Source organism: Macaca mulatta, chromosome 3, assembly GCF_049350105.2.
Source record: "Macaca mulatta isolate MMU2019108-1 chromosome 3, T2T-MMU8v2.0, whole genome shotgun sequence".
Classification (NCBI taxonomy): domain Eukaryota; kingdom Metazoa; phylum Chordata; class Mammalia; order Primates; family Cercopithecidae; genus Macaca; species Macaca mulatta.
In genome coordinates this window covers 100,701,264-100,723,190 of record NC_133408.1, presented here as the reverse complement: position 1 = coordinate 100,723,190, position 21,927 = coordinate 100,701,264, and the positions used below count along the sequence as shown (strand labels likewise).

General features: G+C 37.4%; 1 protein-coding gene across 2 annotated transcripts in view; it reads right to left on the bottom strand.

Moving 5' to 3' along the window:
- Positions 1-21,927, bottom strand: part of HIBADH (3-hydroxyisobutyrate dehydrogenase) — a 141,525-nt gene that overhangs the window by 102,658 nt on the left and 16,940 nt on the right. For both annotated transcript variants that reach the window (XM_077996983.1, XM_002803344.4), the window contains 2 exons: positions 8,158-8,267; positions 5,223-5,344 (listed from right to left, as the gene is read on the bottom strand). In XM_077996983.1, coding sequence (XP_077853109.1) covers positions 5,223-5,344; positions 8,158-8,267 — 232 coding nt within the window. The remainder of the gene's footprint in view (positions 1-5,222; positions 5,345-8,157; positions 8,268-21,927) is intronic.

Below are 21,927 nucleotides of genomic sequence, written 5' to 3'. Positions count from 1 at the left end.
CAAAACACCCACCCCCAAATTTAGTGGCCTTACTTGTTCACAATTCTGTTGATAAGCACTTTAGATTGAGTCTAGCTGGAATGTTCATCTGCTGCTCAGCCCTAAGGTCACTAATTCTTGTATTTAGCAATCTTTATTTCCCTCTTGAAATACATGAGAACTCTTTAGAAAATATTATTTCCTAATACAGTAGAATATGCATTAAAGAACTATCATGCAGTGACCAAGGAGGAATTTCAGGGTGAATGGACTGCTCCAGCTCCTGAGTTCACTGCTACTCAGCCTGAGGTTGCAGACTATCTGAAGGTGTGCAGGTGCCCTCTGTGCCTGTTCAGCAGTTCCCTACTTAAGACTGGAGTGCTCAGCCTGCCACGGAAGACTGGTCTGCAGTTCCCACTGCTCAGGCCACTGAATGGGTAGGAGCAACCACTGAATGGTCTTAAGCTGTTCTTGCACGGGCTCTTAAGCAACATGGATAAATGGTTGATGAAAAATAAACATCAGTTTCTAAAAGTTGAAAAAAACAACAACAACAACAACAAAAGAACTATCATATCAGTCCTTCAATTCTGCCAGTAATTAATAGTATGGTCTTGAGGTAAGTTATCTAATATCTCTTGGTGTTACTTCCATCCTTGGTAAAATGGGAGTATCACTGCTTATCCTGTCTATTTTCACATGGTTGTTTTTCCAGTTGAAGTCAACCCAAGTTTTTAAACATTTACTGAAGACCAACCATGTTCTAAGCATTACACTGGAAAAACAGAGACTAAAAAGACACATTTCATAGTGTGTAAGAATGTGAATTTTTTTAAAACTTGGAAATAATCCAAATGTATATCACAATAGAAAGAAGAAATAGTGATATATTTATATAGAATACTACAGAGCAGTTAAAATTAATGAACTACATGTAACAACCATGTAATAGAGATACATTTTATGTACTGCACATGGGCATCTAGCCAAACGGGTGAGCAGGGGCTGACATTTAATCCACATTCAGTGTGTCAAACCGCAAAGCCTGACGTAAGGTCACATGTGTCCACAGAAAGGCATACCTTTTTCTTTATACAAAGGTTCATTCTGCTCATCTGAAGGGATATTTTGGTACAGACAGGTGCCCTTTCTAATTCTCACACAGGCACCAAGTAAGCCAGTGGCTCCAGTAACACCAGGGATGAAATTCAGAAATACAATGTAAAGTGAAAAAGCAAGTCACAGAATATGCTCATTATGATTCCATTTCTACAATGTTCCAAAGATGGAAAATAAACTACTGTTTAGAAATAAAAACATACGGAGTTAAACTATTTAAAAAAAAAAAAAGGAATGTGACATGAAATTCAGGAATCTGGTTACCTCTCATCAGAGAGAAAAGAAAATAGGATCAGGGAAGCAAGAACTTCAAAGGAAATAAATAGCAAGGCTCTAGTTCTTAAACTGAGTAGGGGGTACGTATTAGTTCAATGTATACTTTATACTGCACATATATTTTATAAATATCTTGTACATATATTCAATATTTAATTTTAAAAACTGGGGAAAAAAACTTACTCCCTGCACTTAAAAAGCTTAAACTCAAGAGGAAGAGAATCATAGCCTATAAACACAGTGTGATGTGGGCTCTGATAAAGACATACACATCAAGGCCGGGCATGGTGCCTCACGCCTGTATTCCCAGCACTTTGGGAGGCTGAAGAGGGCAGATCACCTAAGGTCTGGCCAACATGGCGAAACCCTGTCTCTACTAAAAATACAAAAATTAGCCGGGTGTGATGGCAGGCGCCTGTAATCTCAGCTACTCGGGAGGCTGAGGCAGGGAGAACTGCTTGATGCCGGGAGGCAGAGGTTGTAGTGAGCCAAGATTGCTTGACCCCAGGAGGCAGAGGTTGCAGTGAGCCAAGATTGCACCACTGCACTCCAGCCTGGGCAACAGAGCAAGACTCTGTCTCAAAAAAAAAAAAAAAAAGATGTACAGTTTGACAGCTTCAAAAAGAAGCACCAAGCCCATTTTACATGATGTGATTATTACGCAGTGCATGCCAGTATCAAAACATTTCATCTACCCTGTAAGTATATACACCTATTATATACCCACAAAAATTAAAATTAGAACAAACAAATAGCAGCACCAAATAGGCTGAGGCATGCCAAAGTGCTTTATAAACTACTATCTATACCATAAAGTGATAACTACACCAATATTAAAGTGGTTCTTCACACTGGTTTCAGGATAAATATAACAAGTTTAAGCATTACTTATTTTTGATTTTTAGAAGAAGTCATACAGCACTTAAATATAATTGTATTCTTTCGAATAAGGATAATGTATGCAGGAGCCATTACACAGTGGGTCTAATAAGTATCAAAATGAAACCTGAGGAAAACTTTCAATCTGTTACTCCATAGGCTAGAACAATGATTAAGTAATAATTCTTACTTTACTCCCCAGAATAATACTTAGCAGGAAGTAGGGGGAAACACTTGACTAAATAAACCAATTGCTTCTCAAAAATCAATACTATTTTAAATTCATCTGAGTTTTTTAAAAAAAACTTCTCTTTAAAAATACTAACCATAGACTAATAGAAGTATAGTATGTTTCCATTTACAGTTTTAGAATACTACTCTATTTGTATGTACCTATATATAAATCCATGATGCATTTTTTAAAGTCTGGAATAGGAAATAGATGAAGACTTGGGAGAAAGGGATGGGGAGAAATTCTTCAAGTTTTTTTCAAATGATCTCAAATACTCTACGTTTCAAGATTGATGAACACAGGACTTCTATAAAACTGTGGGCCCATTTTCGTTATCTAAGCCATGCTTTTCCCACCTCCCTTTTGAAACCACCACCCTCACAGAGTTGATGGAGAAGTACAAGCCAGGCTTTAGGCAGAATTATAGTCAGGCACTGACCAGGGTGCACTGGGGCACTTCAACCCATTTCCCTGTAGCTGGTAACTAACCAAGGGTCATGTGGCATGCTGACCACCTGCTCCCCCATTGTTCCTATAGACAGAATCTCTGACACTGGACCTTTTTACCCAAGAATTGCTTATGGCATTTTCAGGTCCTGAATTCCAGCAGAATGGCTGAAGCCATTCTAAAGACGTCAACCAAGGAACCAAAGAACTCTGCACAGGAATGCGGTTTCTTCATCTCCCTGTCCCAGGAATTCACCCCTTGCTTCCTGACCAATCAGCAATCCCCACATTTTAGCCCTACCTGTTCAGACCCTTTACAAGCTCCATCCCCAAACCCTTGAGGGAGGAGGATTTGAAGGATCCTCTGTCTCATTTGACTGCCCTACAATTATTAAATTCTTTCTCTACTGCAACTCCCATTGTGTCTGCATACTGGTCTGTTACCATGCAACAAGCAATCAAACCCAGTAGTCCTATAACACTTTGGTTTAACTTTATTTAGTTAAAATACAATAATTTTTAAACCAGCCCATTTAAGTGGGAAGGTAGAACAGTCTGTAACACACCATGTTAAAAAAAATATAAACATAATAACAATAAGACCAATATAAATAAGCTGTTATTATATACTGGTTAACCTCATAATGATCATGTGTCAACCAATAAATTGCCACAAATCATCCCTGCACAAAGCTTTTAATCTACTGTATAGTGCAGATTCAGGTGTATTCAGTTATATTAGCATTTTTGTACACTAAAACAACAAACCAAAGTTTAAAAATTGCTTGACAAGAACTAAAGAGTAATTTCAAAGTTTTCTCACAAGATTGTATTTTAAAGGTTAAAACAATGTTTAAAACTCAAATTGGTATTTTTTATTATCAGATTATAATTTCAGGTTGTACTCCTGAGGCCAAAGAAAATCAATCAATGGCAAGAACATTTGTACCATATCAATTCTCAAATTCAACTGTAGAACCACTCTAAGAAAGACCTGTTCAGTTTATTAATTCCAACCAATAAAAACCACACAAACACCAACCTTAAAACCGCTTATTAGTATTTTGTAGGTACTTTTACTCAAAGTACCTATACCACATCATAAATCTTTATACCTAAATCCTATTTAAGTAATTCAATATAACAATCAGAAGAGCTAGCAATTATTTATTCCTCCACCTATATTCAAAAATCATTTGGGATATAAGGTACCTTTACAAGATCATTAAGTTCTTTATAAAAAAAATACAAAATGATTTAAATTTCTATATTTTACTTTTTAATTCTAAAGCCCACAATCCAGTTTAATGTAACTGGAATAAAATTCATATTCTGCTGCCTACTGCTATACTGCTACAAATACATAATATAAATGTGTACACAGTAATTCTGATTACACAGTAATTTTGGAAAACTTGGAAATTACAGAAAAGCCATACTATAATCCTGCCATTCCAAACTACCCAGATACCCACTATTAATATATGAGTTAATAGTAAGTTTTTAGAATTTCATTACTGGGTCTTTTCTTCTAATTGAGACAATCATATGACTTTTAACCATGTTAACATGGTAAATTATATGCACAGATTTTCTAAAATTAAGCCATCTTGGCATACATGGGCTAAAGGAAACTTGGTTATAGTGTTTAATCTCTTTCATACATGGTTGGATTTAGTTTGCTAATATAAAGTTTTTACATCTATATTCATAACTAAAATAAATCTACATTTATTTTTTCTTTTTTATAACATTTCTATCTGGTGTAAACATCAGAGTTATACAGGTGTTACAGAATGAATTGGGAAGTATTTCCTCTTTTCCTATTCTCTGGAAAAGTTTGTATAAAATTTAGATGATCTGCTCCTTGAAATTTTGGTAATATTCATCTGTAAAATGATCTGAGCCAATGTTTCCCTTGTGAAACAACTGTTTTTCTTTTTTTCCACTTGTTCAATTTAACAGTTACAGGATTATTTAAGCTGATTTTTTTTTACATTAGTTCCAAAAAAAATTTTCTAAAAACTGATATATTCCTATCCACAGTAAATGGACCAAAAATTCACAACACTTCAAAGTTATGACACTTTTTTATCTGAATTTAAGACTAACAATGTTACTTAGACTTGAGAGTACTAAATAACATGTCGGTTTGTTTTTATTTTTAATGAGTGAGAATCCTGTAACAAGTCTAAAAATAACTACCACAAAACCATATGGTACCACAAAACCATAATTGCTACTTCTGATAAACATAAATAGGTTTGCATATATTTTAGCTACCACTTACCACCAGAAACAGGGGCATCCATGAAAACTGCTCCCATTTTCTCAACTTCTTTGGCCAATTCTTTTGAAACTGCAGGATCAATAGTGCTGGAATCTATTAATAACGAGCCCTTCTTCACTTTTCTAAGTAAATAAATAAAAATATTTCTAGTTTACAATTCCGAGTAAAAATTTCATGCACCTACCTATAGAATTAGAATCTGCTAAAAAGCTGCCATATATCAAGGAGGATTTTAGTTTAGTATTAAAAACATTATTTTAGAATAGGTTTAAAAATCTCATATTCTTTTTGAGATCAATTATAGTTCAAAAGTAAAGCCAAACTCTTTCAAAAGATCCAAAAAAACCTGATACATTACATGGTATAAATTCTGATTTCAGGTGAAGTACACACTAACCACAATAATAAACACGAAGCTAAGGCGTAAGCAATTTAAAACACCTATTAACTTTAAAAGGGTATTAGATAGGACTTAAATTTTTGTTTGTAAAGTAGTTGGGTCTTTAAAAAGTAATTTATTTGTCTTTAACAAGCCATACTGCAAATTTCATATATCTGTGTTATTTCCACTATGAAGAATAAACATAAGCAATTAAAATCTAGTCATTTGTGTTGAGATGGCATATTACTTTATAACTGTAACTTTTTAATGACAAAATAAAATATCAAACAGGTAGAAAGGAAAATATATGAAAGAATCTGGAAATCTCACAGTCTTTTTGGCTTTTTAGGGTAACTTACGTATATACACTATAAGGCACTGTCTATCTTCACTAGCTAGGAAACTCTAACCTAAATTATAATTTCTTTAAAGGGTATGGCTAACCTTTAATTCAAACTTTCCAAAGTTCTTTAAGACATGGTCTCCCACCTCAGCCTCCCAAGTAGCTGGGACCACAGGTGCATGCCACCATACCCATCTAAGTTTTAAATTTTATATTTATAGAGATGGGGTCTCACCATGTTGTCCAGGCTGATCTTGAACTCCTGGGCTCAACCAATCATCCTGCCTCAGTCTCCCACAGTGGTGGGATTACAGGTATGAGCTACTGTGCCTAGCCAAACTTTCCAAAGTTCTTACTATAGATATACTAACCCAGAGGACATGGAATCATGATTAGAAAATTAAAACTGAATAAATGTAAACACTGAAGAAGAAAACAGAAAAATCATTGATAAAAACTACTAAAAGGAAAAATCTTTCTATTAAAAAAATAGCACACAAAATGATTTAAACATAACCAGGCATGGTGGCTTATGCCTGTAATCCCAGCACTCTATGAGGCCAAGGCAGAAGGAGCACTTGAGGCCATGGGTTGGAGACCAGACTAGGCAACATAGCAAGACCTCGTCTAAAATAAAAAGAAAAGAAAAATATATACATTAAAAATTGTTTAAACAATTTTAGACATATGAATTGTTACAATTCAAATGCAATGGTTGGGTATATTTCACAGAAGAGAAATAGCATACTCTACGAGTATGTAGGTTTCTCTTTAGCCTAAAAAAATAAGAATTAAGTTTATCAATCTGTGATCTTAATATTTTAAGATCTTAAACCTTCAAACCAATGGAAAATCATCCAAAAAATTATACATGCAGTGGGTGTATGGAAATGATCCTTACCCAGAAAAAAATAACCACCCATAAGAAGCAAATTATAGCTCAAGGTAAAGTCAAACTTTTTAAAAACACATCCTGGACCAAACTGCTCTGATAGCTAGTCACCATATTCCTTAGCAAAGGATATTAACAAATATAGGGCTATGTCTCCTCAGAAGTTTTTAGTAACTTTTCCTTCAGAGGCAAAGCAGGACCATAACTGAAACAGGCTAGGTAACAGGACAGCTAGGATGCCTCTGGACCACACACACTGTGGCCCTGAGAGCTCCATCCAAAATGAGTGTCTTTTAACCTTCCCTGAAATCTAAACATTTATCTTATCAGTTTTCTGCCTAATATCCAAGTGTCTTTTGCTTCCTTCCAAGTTGGTTAGTTTTCCAACACAATTCAATTTCCAAAAACTTCAAATTTCACATATTACAGTTTCCTGAAATCAAACCCTTTCTTTTAGCCCTTCTTGTGACTACAGCATCTACCAGTTTGCTCTAGCTCTTTGTTGAAATTCAACAACAAAATAAGTTAGGAATAGAAACAGTGAGATGAGAAAACTAAGTTGGGAATTCAAACACTATCATCCTAACATAACCACAAGGGTTTGGCCATAAGCAGCAATTAACCAAAAGGTTTCTCAGAGCCAGGGAAGACAGGCACAGATTAGGAAACTCTGACCTAAACTTTATTTTACTTAGCCCATTTATGCCTACTGTTCCATTTACACTAAGTTTGTTGGAGTTATTTACATCCTACTGCTCAAGGTCATTGCCAAGGTCTGATTTTTCACAAAAAAATTTGCAACCTCCAACATAAACGGGTTAAAGAGCTACTGCTAACCTTTAATTCCAACTTCCCAAAGTTCTTACTAAAAACATACTAACCCACAGGACATACGATAACTTTTTTCATATAATAAAATGTTAAACAATGGTGTTCTTTCCAATGTTTGGCTATATTTTTCTTAAAACTCTTTTCCTGAATTTCTATAAGCTGTAAGAAAATTATATTATTAATAGTTGCAGCTTAAAATGTAAGCTTTAAAAGTCTCCTAAACATGTTACCAATGAAAGGGTAAGTTTAAAATCCAAGAGTTAAAGGAAAAAAATGAAACCAAAAAAATTTATACACAATGTCACATACTTGACTTCAGTGAAAAAAAATAAGCCCTTTACAATGAGAAAACCACACTATTCACTGTATGAAATAAGAACAGTATAGAAAGGTTTAACAAACACAATTATAATTTCCTAATAGTTCTAACACGTGAAATTCATGAACTATCATAACAAGAAAATATCCACAGTTGAGAAATACATACTTTAGAATCCCATTTGCTCCGGAATAAGCTTCTATTGCATTGATACTTGTGGGCAGCATTGTAATAATTCTGTCAGCTTTTTCAGCAACATCTGCTGGGGAAGATACTACCTTTAAAAAAAAAATTGCAAAGGCACATTATTTAAATTATAACGTAAGCAGTTTCTAGAGCACAAACAGGATCCACTTTTCATGCATGCCTGTAACAGTGACAGTGCATAAAAACTAATCCTTGTTTGCAAACGACCAAAAAAAAAAAAGCTTACTGCCCAAAATAAAGGCACATCATTATACATATACAGATGCAGTTTCTGTGAAATCAAATCTATCGTTTATTTTTAAAAGTGTGAAGAGAGTTGAGGGTAAAAGGGCAAAACCCAGCAGTCCTGGGAACAGACACACTTCTCATGGGTTCTTCCAAGTAGGATTCCTAAACAGCATAATCTTTGGTATACACTTTGACTAAGAAAAATATTATAGTACAACAACGCTGGTAACTCAACTGTAGGACTCATTAGTGATTTGGTGGGCAGCAAAATCCCTTAACAAAATCTCAAGTCCCAATCCCCACCATCCTCCAGTCTCTATTTGCAAGCAAAAAAAGAAGAAAATATAAGTCTGTTTCAGAAAAGAAAAGGTCAGGACAAGGACATAAACACTTACTACAATGACTGCAAGTACCACCAGGAAGGCTAACAGTATGAGCTACCTAAACTTATGTGGAAACTACATACAGAATAAAGATATATGAATAGGCATCAGGGCACTCTCTCAACCCTCATTTCTGCTTTATTAACGACCACAAACATACTGCAAAGGAAAGCTGCACTGTCTATCCTGTTTGTATAGGTGCATGCATGAGTAGATGCACTGTCGCTCAAATCCCCCACCCCCAGCTCTCTCGCTCTTTTCCATATATTCAACTTGAGAAACCTGGCCAGTCAACTGGCAACCAAAGAGGTCAGGAGAGACCAGGAGCTCCCTCCTTGACTCAAATTACCCTTTAATAGAAAGAATCAGCTGGGCATGATGACTCATGCCTGTAATCCCAGCACTTTGGGAGGCCAGAGCAGGACTGCCTGAACCCAGGAGGTCAAGACCAGCCTGGGTAACACAGCAAGACTCCATCTCTACAAAAAAACAGAAAAATTAGCTGGGTGCAGTGGTGCGCACCAGTAGTCCCAGCTACTTGGGAGGCTGAGATGGGAGGATAACTTAAAAAAGCCCAGGCGTTGGAGGTTACAGTGAGCTATGATCACGCCACTGTAGTCCAGCCTGCCTGGGCAACAGAGCGAGACCTGTCTCTTAAAAAAGAAATCCGGCATCCCAACTGTCACAACATCTTCTGTAAAGCCTTTTTTCTCTTCGTTGAAAAAAGACAAAAGACTATCAGGCAGATTATTGAAGATTTCTCTCCAGAATGAGTCACATATGGAAAAAGAGACATATTTCTACATACATTATGCATGTAGAAACATGTATTTTCTACTAGAAAATGTGAAGTGACATGTAAGCATCTTACAAATAGGAACGCCTCTGCTTTTCATGTGGTAGAAGTTTACACATTTTATATTTTACGTGCATTTGATGAAAGTAAAAGAATAGGAAGCCAAAGAGAGTGTGTAATCTAAATATTAAGAGCTAGAAGTAATTACATTTCAATTTCCACAAGAGACTATGAGTTTCTAAATCAAATTCAAGATAAATGTAGCTTTAACAAAAAGCAGTTTCATAAGTCACACTTTAAAATTTCAGTAAATCAAGTATCCTGGCATATGGTGTATTAACAAGGTAGGAAATGACATTATAAAACATCTCAGACCCTAAAACAAACAAACAAAAACTCTCTTTTAATGTTTCACTCTAAAGACAATGCAGCATTTTAGAATCTACAATGAGATACATTCAACCTGTATATTTTGATACATAATGAGGATTTGCTACAAATAATTCTAAAAATTAAAAAATTTTCCATCAAATTACAAAGAAATGCTTAAGTTGCATGAAAACCTTTCCTACACCTTCATAAATATTGAGACTCTAGAAGAGGCAACTATTTCCTGGCAAACAGTTGAAGTTTACTCAAGAAAAATAGAGCTCAGTGAAATAAGAAAAACAAGTTGTAGTAGTCATACTTCTCTATTCCTATACTATACCAAAAATATGTTACTTAGACGGCCCCATTTATTCATCCTACTCTAATAAACACAATGCAAAACAATGGCATACTTTCCTTCTATTCCAGCTCCATCCTTCTAGATCTTTCAAGGACATCAGTAAGCCATGAGGTCTAAGAGTTAATTCCAGACTTCCTCTTAGGAATTGAGTTCTCTCTCACTGAAGGAAATTAAATTCCATCTACATAACTCCTTTAGAGGGGCCCTGAAGGGCACCAACAATTAGTTCACAGGTCAAGGGTGTTTCACACCTCCAAGTTTCCTAATCCCATGAACTGGCAGTGCCAATTCAGGCACTTGCCAAGTGCATGGGGTGGCCAATCAGCCCCCTGCATCTCTAGCATCTGCTTCTTGAGATAGTTGCATTGCCAGAATACTGTTAACCCCTCAATTATACAGGAAAGTAGTGTCAAAGCTCACAGGCCCAGAAAAAACACACAACAGTAGTGATAGCTGGAAATGTCACCACTGTACTGGCCACAGCTGCTCTAAATCTAATAACACACAGTCTCTCTCTCTCTCTCTATATATATATGTAGATATATAGACATACAGATATACATGTATATATGGTATATCCTAAGTCTCTAATTTGTACTACAAAGGCATGTTTATTAGACAGATAAACAGACATTCAAATAATCTCACCATCCATGTGATGACTTCAAGACCCTGAAATAACTGACTGACAAATCTGGCCACAACTCAAAAGCTGGGAGGAAAAAAAAAAAAATCAACCTTGTTGCCAGTCTGACATCAACTACAAAAGCCTTTAGAAGCCAAACTAATTAGAGTCCCTTCAATTACATTTGCTAATTGAATGGATAAGCAAAGCCAGCATGGATCAGTGAAAGGAACACTAATTTGGGAAGCCAGAGACCCAGGTTTAGTTGCAGCTCAGCCAAGAAGTCACGGGTGATTTTGTGTAAACTATGTAACGTCTCCAGCTTCAGTTTCCAAATCTATAAAATAAAAACAGTGATTTGGATTATCTCTCAGCGTTCCCATCCCCAAAGTAAAAAGGAAACTTAGGCAGAGATACTTTTCATATTTAGTAATCTCAAGTTCTAAGAAGGTATAGTTCCCATGAAAAAGGGCTGAGGGGACTGGAAGCACGTGCAATGATTCAGCACAAATGCACAGCATTAGCAGGACTTTCACCGTGCAGGTTTTCAACACCTCCATAACCGGGGATGGTCACTGGCCTGGCTGATTCTGGGACATGGCTCTGCTCTGATTGTCAAGGCTGCCCCAGACAGATCTGCTAATTCCAACTGCCTCACACTTATACTATTATGAATTAAAACAATTCTACTCTTCTATTATCTCAATTTTGACTATAGGAAATTGGTTTCTGTGTATACCACAACACAGTCTTTAAGATTTCTTGCAGCCAACTTATCTGAATTTAACTTCATCTGTATGCCAGTATGCATCAACGGCGGGTGTGTTAATATAAAGAGCAGAGGACTGAATAAATTAAAAATCTGCTAAAATAAATTAAAGATCTGTTTAATAAAAACAAAAATCTGCTTTGCTGCATGAGGAGGGGGGTGAAGAGCCAAGAGTAATCTGAAGGGACTACACCCTCTTTTTACATATCCATTGGGAGAAGACAACTGTTACCTAGTTGCTTTACATGAAGGGAAAAATCTTGCTGCCTCTTCTAGATAAAACAGTCACGTAAGTCAAGTTCAGCACTGCTTCCAAGTAAACCAGATGGGTAACAGAAATTTACAAAGAAACAAGAAGAACTTGATCTTGTTAAACTTGCCACTCCTGTGTTTTTTAATCTTTAAAAGTACTATTTAAAAGTACTTTTTAAATACTTTAAAAGTAGAAAAGCACAATTACTTCAAAATTACACTACACTTGGAAAACTGACAAAAGTGCTTTGTGCCTACATCTTGAAACATTTGGTCAACAATGATGGAGCCCACTCAGCAAGAGGCTTTTAACGCTCTCATTTAACAAGACCTGAGTGGATGCCAGATTAGATCCCAAGAGATTTACTTAAGCAAACATGTTCAGCCTTACAACTCAGGAACAACAAAATGGTTTCCAAGTTTTTAAAGAGAAAACAAAAGAAAAGAGAATCTAATTAAGCCTAGTTCAATCAGAAAACTCACACAGAAGTGGTGCATACATCCCAGACTTTTGGCATAGATCAGGAGCATCTCCAAGGAAAATCCTAGACAATGAAAACAAAGCACAAGTCGCATGTCCTTGATGCTAAGGCCTAAGTTAAAAAGAAAAACCAGTATCTTCCGCAAAATAAAGGTGGGTCAGAAGGGGCAGTGCAGAATAGACTCAAACAGGAATGCTGCCAAATCACTTTACCGCCTAGCTTGGTTTTAATTTGTATCTTCATTCTTTCATTTAGAAATATGTCTCCGTATCACTTCTTGGCCTTTGGGCTATAATCAAGAATGAAAATATATCTATGACTCTCTTTCAACATATTCTGGACTCAATAATGCAGCCGAGACAGTGGTGTTTGAGGTGTGTTGGAGAATAAAGATTTTGGAGAAAAATGCTATAGCTACAATAACAGCAGCAGCAGCAGTAATAACAACAGCAGCAGCAATAATAGCAGTAGCAGCAGCAGTAGTGGTACTTTCTATGTGCCAGGTTATTTTGGGCTAAGAGAAAGATACTCTTATCCTCATTTTATATAAGAGTAAGAAATTTAAGCAGAGAAAGGTTAAGTCATCTGAAGTCACACAGCTATCAAATGGCAGAGCTGAGATTTGAGCCCAGACAGTTTAGTTCCAAGGTTTATGTTTTTAAATCACTACATTCACAATTTATTGATTCAAAATTTCTAAAATATGAAGATCTGATCATTATTATCAGTTACATTTTTTAAAAAGATGCTAAAAGTTGAAATGATGCATCTGTTTCCAACAGAAACACGAATATAATAAAGGGATAAGCTATGACAAACCCACAGCCAACATCATAATGAATGAGCAAAAGCTAGAAGTACTCCCCTTGAAAACCGGAACCAGACAAGGATGCCCTATCTCATCACTCCTATTCAATATGGTACTTTAAGTCCTGGCCACAGCAATCAGGCAAGAAATAAAAGGCATTCAAATACAAAGAGAGGAAGTCAACCTATCCCTGTTTGCAGACATGACCCTATATCTAGAAAACCCCATAATCTCAGTCCAAATGCCCTTTAAGCTGATAAACAACTTCAGCAAAGTCCCAAGACACAAAATCAATGTGCAAAAATAAGTAACATTCCTATATACCAATAATACTCAAGCCAAGAGCCAAATCAAGAACACAATCCTACTCACAATAGACACAAAAAGAATAAAATACAGGAATACAGCTAACAAGAGAGGTGAAAGATCTCTATATCAAGAATTACAGAACACTGCTCAAAGAAATCAGAGATGACACAAATGGAAAAACATTTCATGCTCATGGATAGGAATAATGAATTTTGTTAAAATGGCCATACTGCCCAAAGCAATTTATAGATTCAATGCTATTCCTATCAAACTACCAATGACTTTCTTCACAGAATTAGAAAAAAACTATTTTAAAATTTATATGGAACCAAAAAAGGAGCTCAAATAGTCAAGGCAATCCTAAGCAAAAAGAACAAAGCTGAAGGCATCATGTTACCTGACTTCAAACTCAAACTTTTCTACAGGGTTATAGTAACCAAAATAGCATGGAACAAAACAGGCACACAGACCAATGGAACAGAAAAGAGTTCCAGAAACAATGCTGCACACCTACACCCATCTGATCTTTGGCAAAGTCAACAAAAACAAGCAATAAGGGCTCCCTATTCAATAAATGGTGCTGGAATAACTGGCTAGCCATATGCAAAAACCTGAAACTGGACCCCTCCTTACACCATACTCAAAATTCAACTCAAGATGGATTAAAGACTTAAATGTAAAACCTAAAGCTATAAAAACCCTGGAAGATAATCTAGGAAATACTGTTTCTAGACATAGGACCTGGAAAAGATTTCAAGACAAAGTTACCAAAAGCAATTGCAACAAAAACAAAAATTGATAAATGGGACCTAATTAAACTAAAGAGCTTCTTCTGCACAGCAAAAGAAACTATCAACAAAAAGTAAACAGACAACCTACAGAATGGGAGAAAATGTTTGCAAACTATGCATCCCACAAAGGTCTACTACTCAGAATCTATAAGGAACTTAAATCAACAAGCAAAAATCAAACAACTGCATTAAAGAGTAGGCAAAGGACATGAACAGACACTTCTCAAAAAAAGACATACACATGGTCAACAAGCATATGAAAAAATGTGACCATACTAATCATTAGTGAAATGCAAATCAAAACCACAGTGAGATACAGTATCACACCAGTCAGAAAGGCTGTTATTAGAAAGTCAAAAAATAACATGCTGGCAAGGTTGCAGAGAAAAGGGAACATTTATACACCACTGGTGGGAATGTAAATTAGATGAGTTATTGTGGAAGCAGTGTGGTGATTTCTCAAAGAACTCAAAGCAGAATTACCATTCAACCCAGCAATCCCATTATTGGGTACATACCCAAAGGAATATAAACAGTTCACCATAAAGACACATGCACCCGTATGTTCATCACAGCACTATTCACAATAGCAAAGACATGGAATCAACCTAAATGCCCATCAATGGTAGACTGAATTTAAAAAATGTGGTACATATACACCATGAAATACTATGCAGCCATAAAAAAGAATGAGATCATGGCCTTTGCAGCAACATAGATAGAGCTGGAGGCCATTATCCTAAGCAAACTAATCCAGGGAGAGAAACCAAATACCACATGTTCTCACTTATAAGTGGGAGTTGAACACTGAGTACATATGGACACAAAGGAAGGAACAACAGACACTTGGGACTACCTGAAGGTGGAGGGAGGGAGGAGGGTGAGGATCAAAAAACTACCTGCCAGGTACTATGCTTATTACCTGGGTGGCAAAATAATCTGTACACCAAACTCCTGTGACATGCAATTTACCTATATAACAAACCTGCACATTACCACTGAACCTAAAAGTTAAAAAACATCTTCAACTGCAAGCTTCCTGCGGGGCTTGGAGGCTGCCCTACAAACACACTCATTTTCTGAGTCCATCATTCTGCCCAACTTATTTTAATAAACGCTTATATAATAATAACTTCCCTCTGATGTTTTTAAATTTAAAAAAAGGGATAAGGTCGGGTGCGGTGGCTCACACCTGTAATCCCAGCACTTTGGGAGGCCGAGGCAGGCGGATCACCTGAGGTCAGGAGTTTGAGACTAGCCTGGCCAACATGGCGAAACCCCGTCTCTACTAAAAATACAAAAATCATCCAGGTGTGGTGGCAAGCACCTATAATCCCAGCTACTTGGAAGGCTGAGGCGAGAGAATCGCTTGAACCTGGAAGGTGGCGGTTGCAGTGAGCCGAGATTACGCCACTGCACTCCAGCCTGGATGACAGAGCGAGACTCCGTCTCAAAAAAAAAAAAAGGGGGTAAGGAAATAGAAATGTCTACATATTTTATGAAAATGACCACAACAAGTTCAACCAATTATAAATGCCCTATCAGAATAGGTTAACACTTCAAGGCATAAACAAGCTATTAAGTAGTCATGTAAAACGTATTAAACATATCAAAGTTTTTATTTCCCTAATAATCCACATACAGTCATGCAAAAGAGATACGTTCTGAGAAATGCGTTGTGAGAAAAGAAAAACAACTTGGAGCAATCTGAGCTATGTGAGGTTTGCAAAATTTATCAGGCCCAGAGAGACGTGAGCATAGGACTTTGGTCACCACCACCTTCCGTGCCCAGTGGTAATTACTTAAAGGCATTTTTGTTCCTGACTAGCTGCCTCACTTATTACGGTCATGTTCCTGAAATCTGGAATACAAAGAACAGTGTACAGCCAATTAATAATTTATGTTAACGTAAACTCTTGCTAAACAACTTAGGAACTGCCTCTTCTTTTTTCCTTAAAAACTCACCTGGGGCCAGGTGCAGTGGCTCACACCTGTAATCCCAACACTTTGGGAGGCCAAGACGGGCTGATCACTTGAGCCCAGTGGTTCAAGCCCAGCCTGAGCAACAAAGCAAAACCCTGTCTCTACAAAAATACAAAAATTGGCTGGGCATGGTGGTACACGCCTGTGGTTCCAACTACTTGGGAGACAGGGCAGGAGGATCACTTAAGTCTGGGAGGTTGAGACTGCAGTGAGCTGTGATCCCACCACTGCATTCCAGCCTGGGTGACAGAGAGAGACCCTGTCTCAAAAGAAATGAACAAACAAAATCACTTGTAACATATGGTAATCACATATATTCAAGGCAACTTGAATTTATGCTTCCAGGTGGACATTTTCCACCTTTTGGGCTTGAATAAACTCTATACCTAATCACAGTTTCTGAATCGTTATTTAAGGTTGACAGTTGTTAGGCTATTTCATGGTGTCGAACGTCAGAGAAAGCACTTACAGACCTTCATGGTATAGTGTATTGCTTCTAGGCTACAAACCTGTACAGCAACATTACTGTACTGAATACTGTAGGCAACTGTAACATAATGTAAGAATTTGTGTATTTAATGTATCTATACATACAAAAGGTACGGTAAAAATACTCTATTACAATCCTATATGCAGTCCATGACCAAAACATCCTCATGAGGTGCATGACTACAGTTTTACTAAAACTTGAAGAAAAGCCTCCAGGGTCATAATATTCTAAAACACTTCTTCACCTGGAACTGCAGGTGGCCATCTTGCACCTTGAAGGGAGAAAGGAGCCTAAGGGAGAAAAGCAGACTCAAGAGGCAAAGAGAAAAGAAAAGAATCTGGCTATATCTATGTCACTAAATTCAACTCTGCCAGAGGTCAGACCACTCCCCAACTCTTCGAATACATGAAACAATAAATTCTCAGTTTTTGCTTTCAAAAAAAGAAAAGCACTTCTTCAAAACGACATCTGATTTTCCTCCCTGCAAATCTCTCACTGAAAGAACAGTTGACATTAGAAATCAACTAGCCAGCATTTCTGCAATCTTGGCAGGGTGTTGGGGGATGGGCTTGTTTTCTTTGACTCTCACTTCATCAGCTTGACTTGATATAGTAACACAGAAGGAGGAAATGGACACCCATCCTTAAAAATGTATGAGTCAACTCAAATATACCCTGAATTTTTTAACCTTTAAACCCTTCAGGGCACTATTGTGGCAAAAAGTTTCAAGGTTTCACACATACTTTTCCATCTCATCCCAAGTTGTGTCTTGGCCTTATAGTAGTAGAATGAAATTCATTTTTTCTTTTATCCAACATTTTAAAAAACTAAACATAGCTATGAAATAAGAATGTTGACATTTTAATATATCAGAACCTATCTAAATTAATATTACTTTTTAAAGGAGTGCTCTTAGGAAATCACACTTGTTCTGATGATGTCGCCACTGTTCCAAACATTCTCTAAGCTGCCAACATAAATCATTTATCAACAAATGCTTTCATTTTCTGTTGCCCTCAGGACCAAAGCTTTTTCACCCTTTACCTTTCTCACTTCATCTGAATTTCACATTGTCCTACCTTCCACTGCTGTTAAAATCAATACTCAAAGGACCTCTTAGAGTCAAGATGCTTAAGAGAACGAGAGATGTGAGGAAGAGAGGCAAGAAGATTCTGTCTTCCAGGCTTCCTGCCTCAGTGTGAACCACACACAGAATTTTCCCCACTGTGTATTGGGGGAGGAGTGGCAACTGTACACAAGAAGCTAAGTCTTTGCTATTCACTAATCTGGGAGGAGCACTGACCCAGAACCCACCTTCTTTCCTTCTTTACAACCAGTGACATATTGCAAGGAAGAAGAAAAAGGAAAACCCAGTAACTGAGTCTATGTCCTGGAACCCTCAAATTTTTATGCAGGAATCTTGGAGACCTTGTCCTTCATGACTTTCATTTCAGACTACAAAGATAATACAATCTTTGTTGGGTGAGTAAAGATTATATGCAATCTTTACTGTAATTAATCCTGTTTATATTAATAGGGAATTAATCCTGTAATTCCCTATCAGAAATGAAATGACCCTTAGGAGTTGCTTATTTTTTTCTACCTCAAAAATTGCCTTAGCACTTAATTATAGTCAAATTACAATTTTAGTAGAAACTTCCTTGCAGTATTAGTTGGTCTTGCCACCTAAGGCATATCCAACACCTTGTCACATCCAACTCAACCTGTTTTATTCCCCAAGAGCATTAGGTAAACTACTAGACATATGGTAGTTACTCAAGCTATCTCTGATGACCTAAAGTAACAGTCTTCAGCAAAGACTGAGGCTCCACTTCTTGAGGAAATTGCTCCTTTGTCTTCATTCTTAATCTGGATAAATCCTATTTGTTATTTTGCTGTCTGCCTAAATATCTAGTCTTTAGAGAGAATTCCCCTAACCACCCTCTCACCTAATGTAACACAGATTTTTATTAAAAACTAATGTGACCTTTTACTTTTTCTTTAGACTTATCACAGTTTGGAATCACATATTTGTGTGATTTGACAATCTAACACCCCCTATTGGTCCCTAAAGGCAAGGACTGTGATTATCTTGTTCTGAGCTGTATTCCCAGTGCCTGGCACATAGAAAGTTCTCGAGAAACATCTGTTAAATTAGTGACTTAATGAAGGTCCTATCCCCCGTTTTGCTAAGGTAGTCTATAGTAGCCTTAACCCATAGTGATTAGAGCAATAAAAAGTAACTTTTCTTCACAGAAGAGAATATCTGATACTACCATTTGAATGGAGAACATGAGAAAAGGAACAGCTGTGTACAGCAGAGATGAAACTAAGGCATACAGAAACTAATTTATAGTTAACATTAACATACAGTGATTAATATGTGCCAAATGCTATTTTAAGCTCCATACATAATTAACTCACTTAATCCCTGTAACAACTCTTATGAAAACAGTATGATTAATCTTCATACATGTGGAAAAGGGTATAGAGACACTGAAAAACTTGCCCAAGATTGCACAGATACTAAGTGGTAAAAAAAAGATTCAAAACCCACACATTTTGTAGATTCCCAATGTTTGCTGCATTAGTTTTCCATAGCTGCTGCAACAAGTTACCACAAGCACAGTCGCTTAAAACAGAAATTTACTCTCTCACAGCTCTGGAGGTCAAAAGTCTGAAATCAAGGTGTCAAGAGAGACACGCTCCCCACAAAGGCTCTAGGGGAGGATCCGTCTTTGCCTTTTCCAGCTTCTGATGGCTCCTGATATTCCTTGGTTGGCAGCAGCGAAACTCTAATGTCTGCTTCCATCTTCACATGGCCTTCCCCTCTGTGTCTCTGTGTCTTCTTTTCTGTCTCTGGTAAGGACACCTGTCATTAGCTTTAGGGTCCACCCTAAATCCAGGATGATCTCTCTTAACTTACTTAGATCGTCAAAGACCCTGCTTCCAAAAACGTCACATTCACAGGTACTAGGAGTTAGAACTTGAATATATCTTTTTTAATAGCTTCACTGACATATCATTTGCATACAATTCACCCATTTAAAGTGTACCAAAGGCCCTGTTAACATATTCACAGACATATGCAACCATGATGACAATCAATTTCAGAAACTTTTCAAGAAGAAACCTGGCCGGGCCTGGTGGCTCACGCCTGTAATCCCAGCACTTTGGGAGGCCGAGGTGGGCAGATCACGAGGGTCAAGAGATCGAGACCATCCTGGCCAACATGGTGAAACCCCGTCTCTACTAAAAATACAAAAAAATTGGCCAGGTACGGTGGCTCACACCTATAATCTCAGCACTTTGGGAGGCCAAGGTGGGTGGATCACCTGAGGTCGAGTTCGAGACCAGCCTAGCCAGTATGGTGAAACCCCATCTCTACTAAAAATACAAAAATTAGACGGGTGTGGTGACATGTGTCTGTAATCCTAGCTACTCAGGAGTCTAAGACAGGAGAATTGCTTGAACCCGGGAGGCAGAGGTTGCAGTGAGCCAAGATTGCGCCACCGCACTCCAGCCTGGGCAACGGAGCAAGACGTCATCTCAAAAAAAAAAAAAAATTAGCTGGGCGTGGTGGGGCGTGCCTGTAGTCACAGCTACTCGGGAGGCTGAGGCAGGAGAATCACTTAAACCCGGGAGGCTGAGGCAGGAGAATCACTTAAACCCGGGAGGCGGAGGTTGCAGTAGGCTGAGATCGCACCACTGCACTCCAGTCTGGTGAGAGTGAGACTCCATTTCAAAAAAAACAAAGAACAAGAAGCCTTATAGGCATTAGCTATCATGCCTCTATGCCCAACTTTCCCTCTTCCCCAGTGCTAAACAACCACTAATCTACTTTGTGTCTCTATACAGACTTCCTTATTCTGGACTTTCCTGGGAAGTCTATAGTATGTGGTCTTTTATGACTGGCTTCCTTCACGCAACATGTTTTCAAGGTTCATCAATGTTGCAGCAAATATTAGTACTTCATTTCTTTTTATTACTGAATAATCATCCATTGTATGGATATAACACATTTTGTTTGGACATTCTATCCACTGATAGATTTTTGGGTTGTTTCCACTTTTTCGTGATTATGAATAATGTTGCTGAATACACATTTCCATGTGGATACAAATTTCTCATTTCTCTTGAGTATATAGCTAGGTGTGAAATTCCTGGGTCATGGCATAATTCTAATGCTTAATTGTTTGAGGAACTCCCAAACTCTTTCCCAAAGTGGCTGTACCATTTTACATTTCCACTAGCAGTATATGAGGGCTCCAATTTTTCTACAACCTCACAAACACATTTTGCTATCTAACTTTTTAATCTAGATTCTAGTGGGTGTGTCTCATGGTTTTAATTACTTTTTTTTTTTTTTTTGAGACAGACTCTTACTGTCACCCAGGCTGGAGTGCAGTGGTGGCAATGTTGGCTCACTGCAACGTCCACCTCCTGGGTTCAAGCAATTCTCCCACCTCAGCCTCCTGAGTAGGTGGGATTATAGATGCGCACCATCACGCTTGGCTAATTTTTTTTGTATTTTTAGTAGAGACGGGGTTTCACCATGTTGGCCAGGCTGGTCTTGAACTCCTGACCTCAAGTGATCCACCTGCCTCGGCCTCCCAAAGTGTTGGGATTACAGGCGTGAGCCACCTCACCCAGCTGTTCTGATTACGTTTCTATGATGCCTAATGATGTTGAGCATCTTTTCACGTGTTTACTGGCCATTCATATATCTTCCTGGGAGAAATGTCTATTCAAATCCTTTGCCTATTTAATTGAGTTACTTGTCTTATGTTTCCGTTGTAAGACTTCTTCATATATTATAGATACAAATTCCTTTATCAGATACATGATTTGCAAATATTTTATCACATTCTGTGAATTGTTTTTCACTTTCTTGATGATGTTCTTTGGAGAACAAGTTTTTAATTTTGATAAAGTCCAATTTACCTATTTGTAATTTTGTTGCTCATGCTCTTGATGTCATATCTAAGAATCCTTCGCCAAATCCAAAGTCATAAAGATTTACCTCTGTGTTTTCTCCTAACAATTTTATAAGACGTCATTGGGGGTTGGGGAGGTGGGCCACTA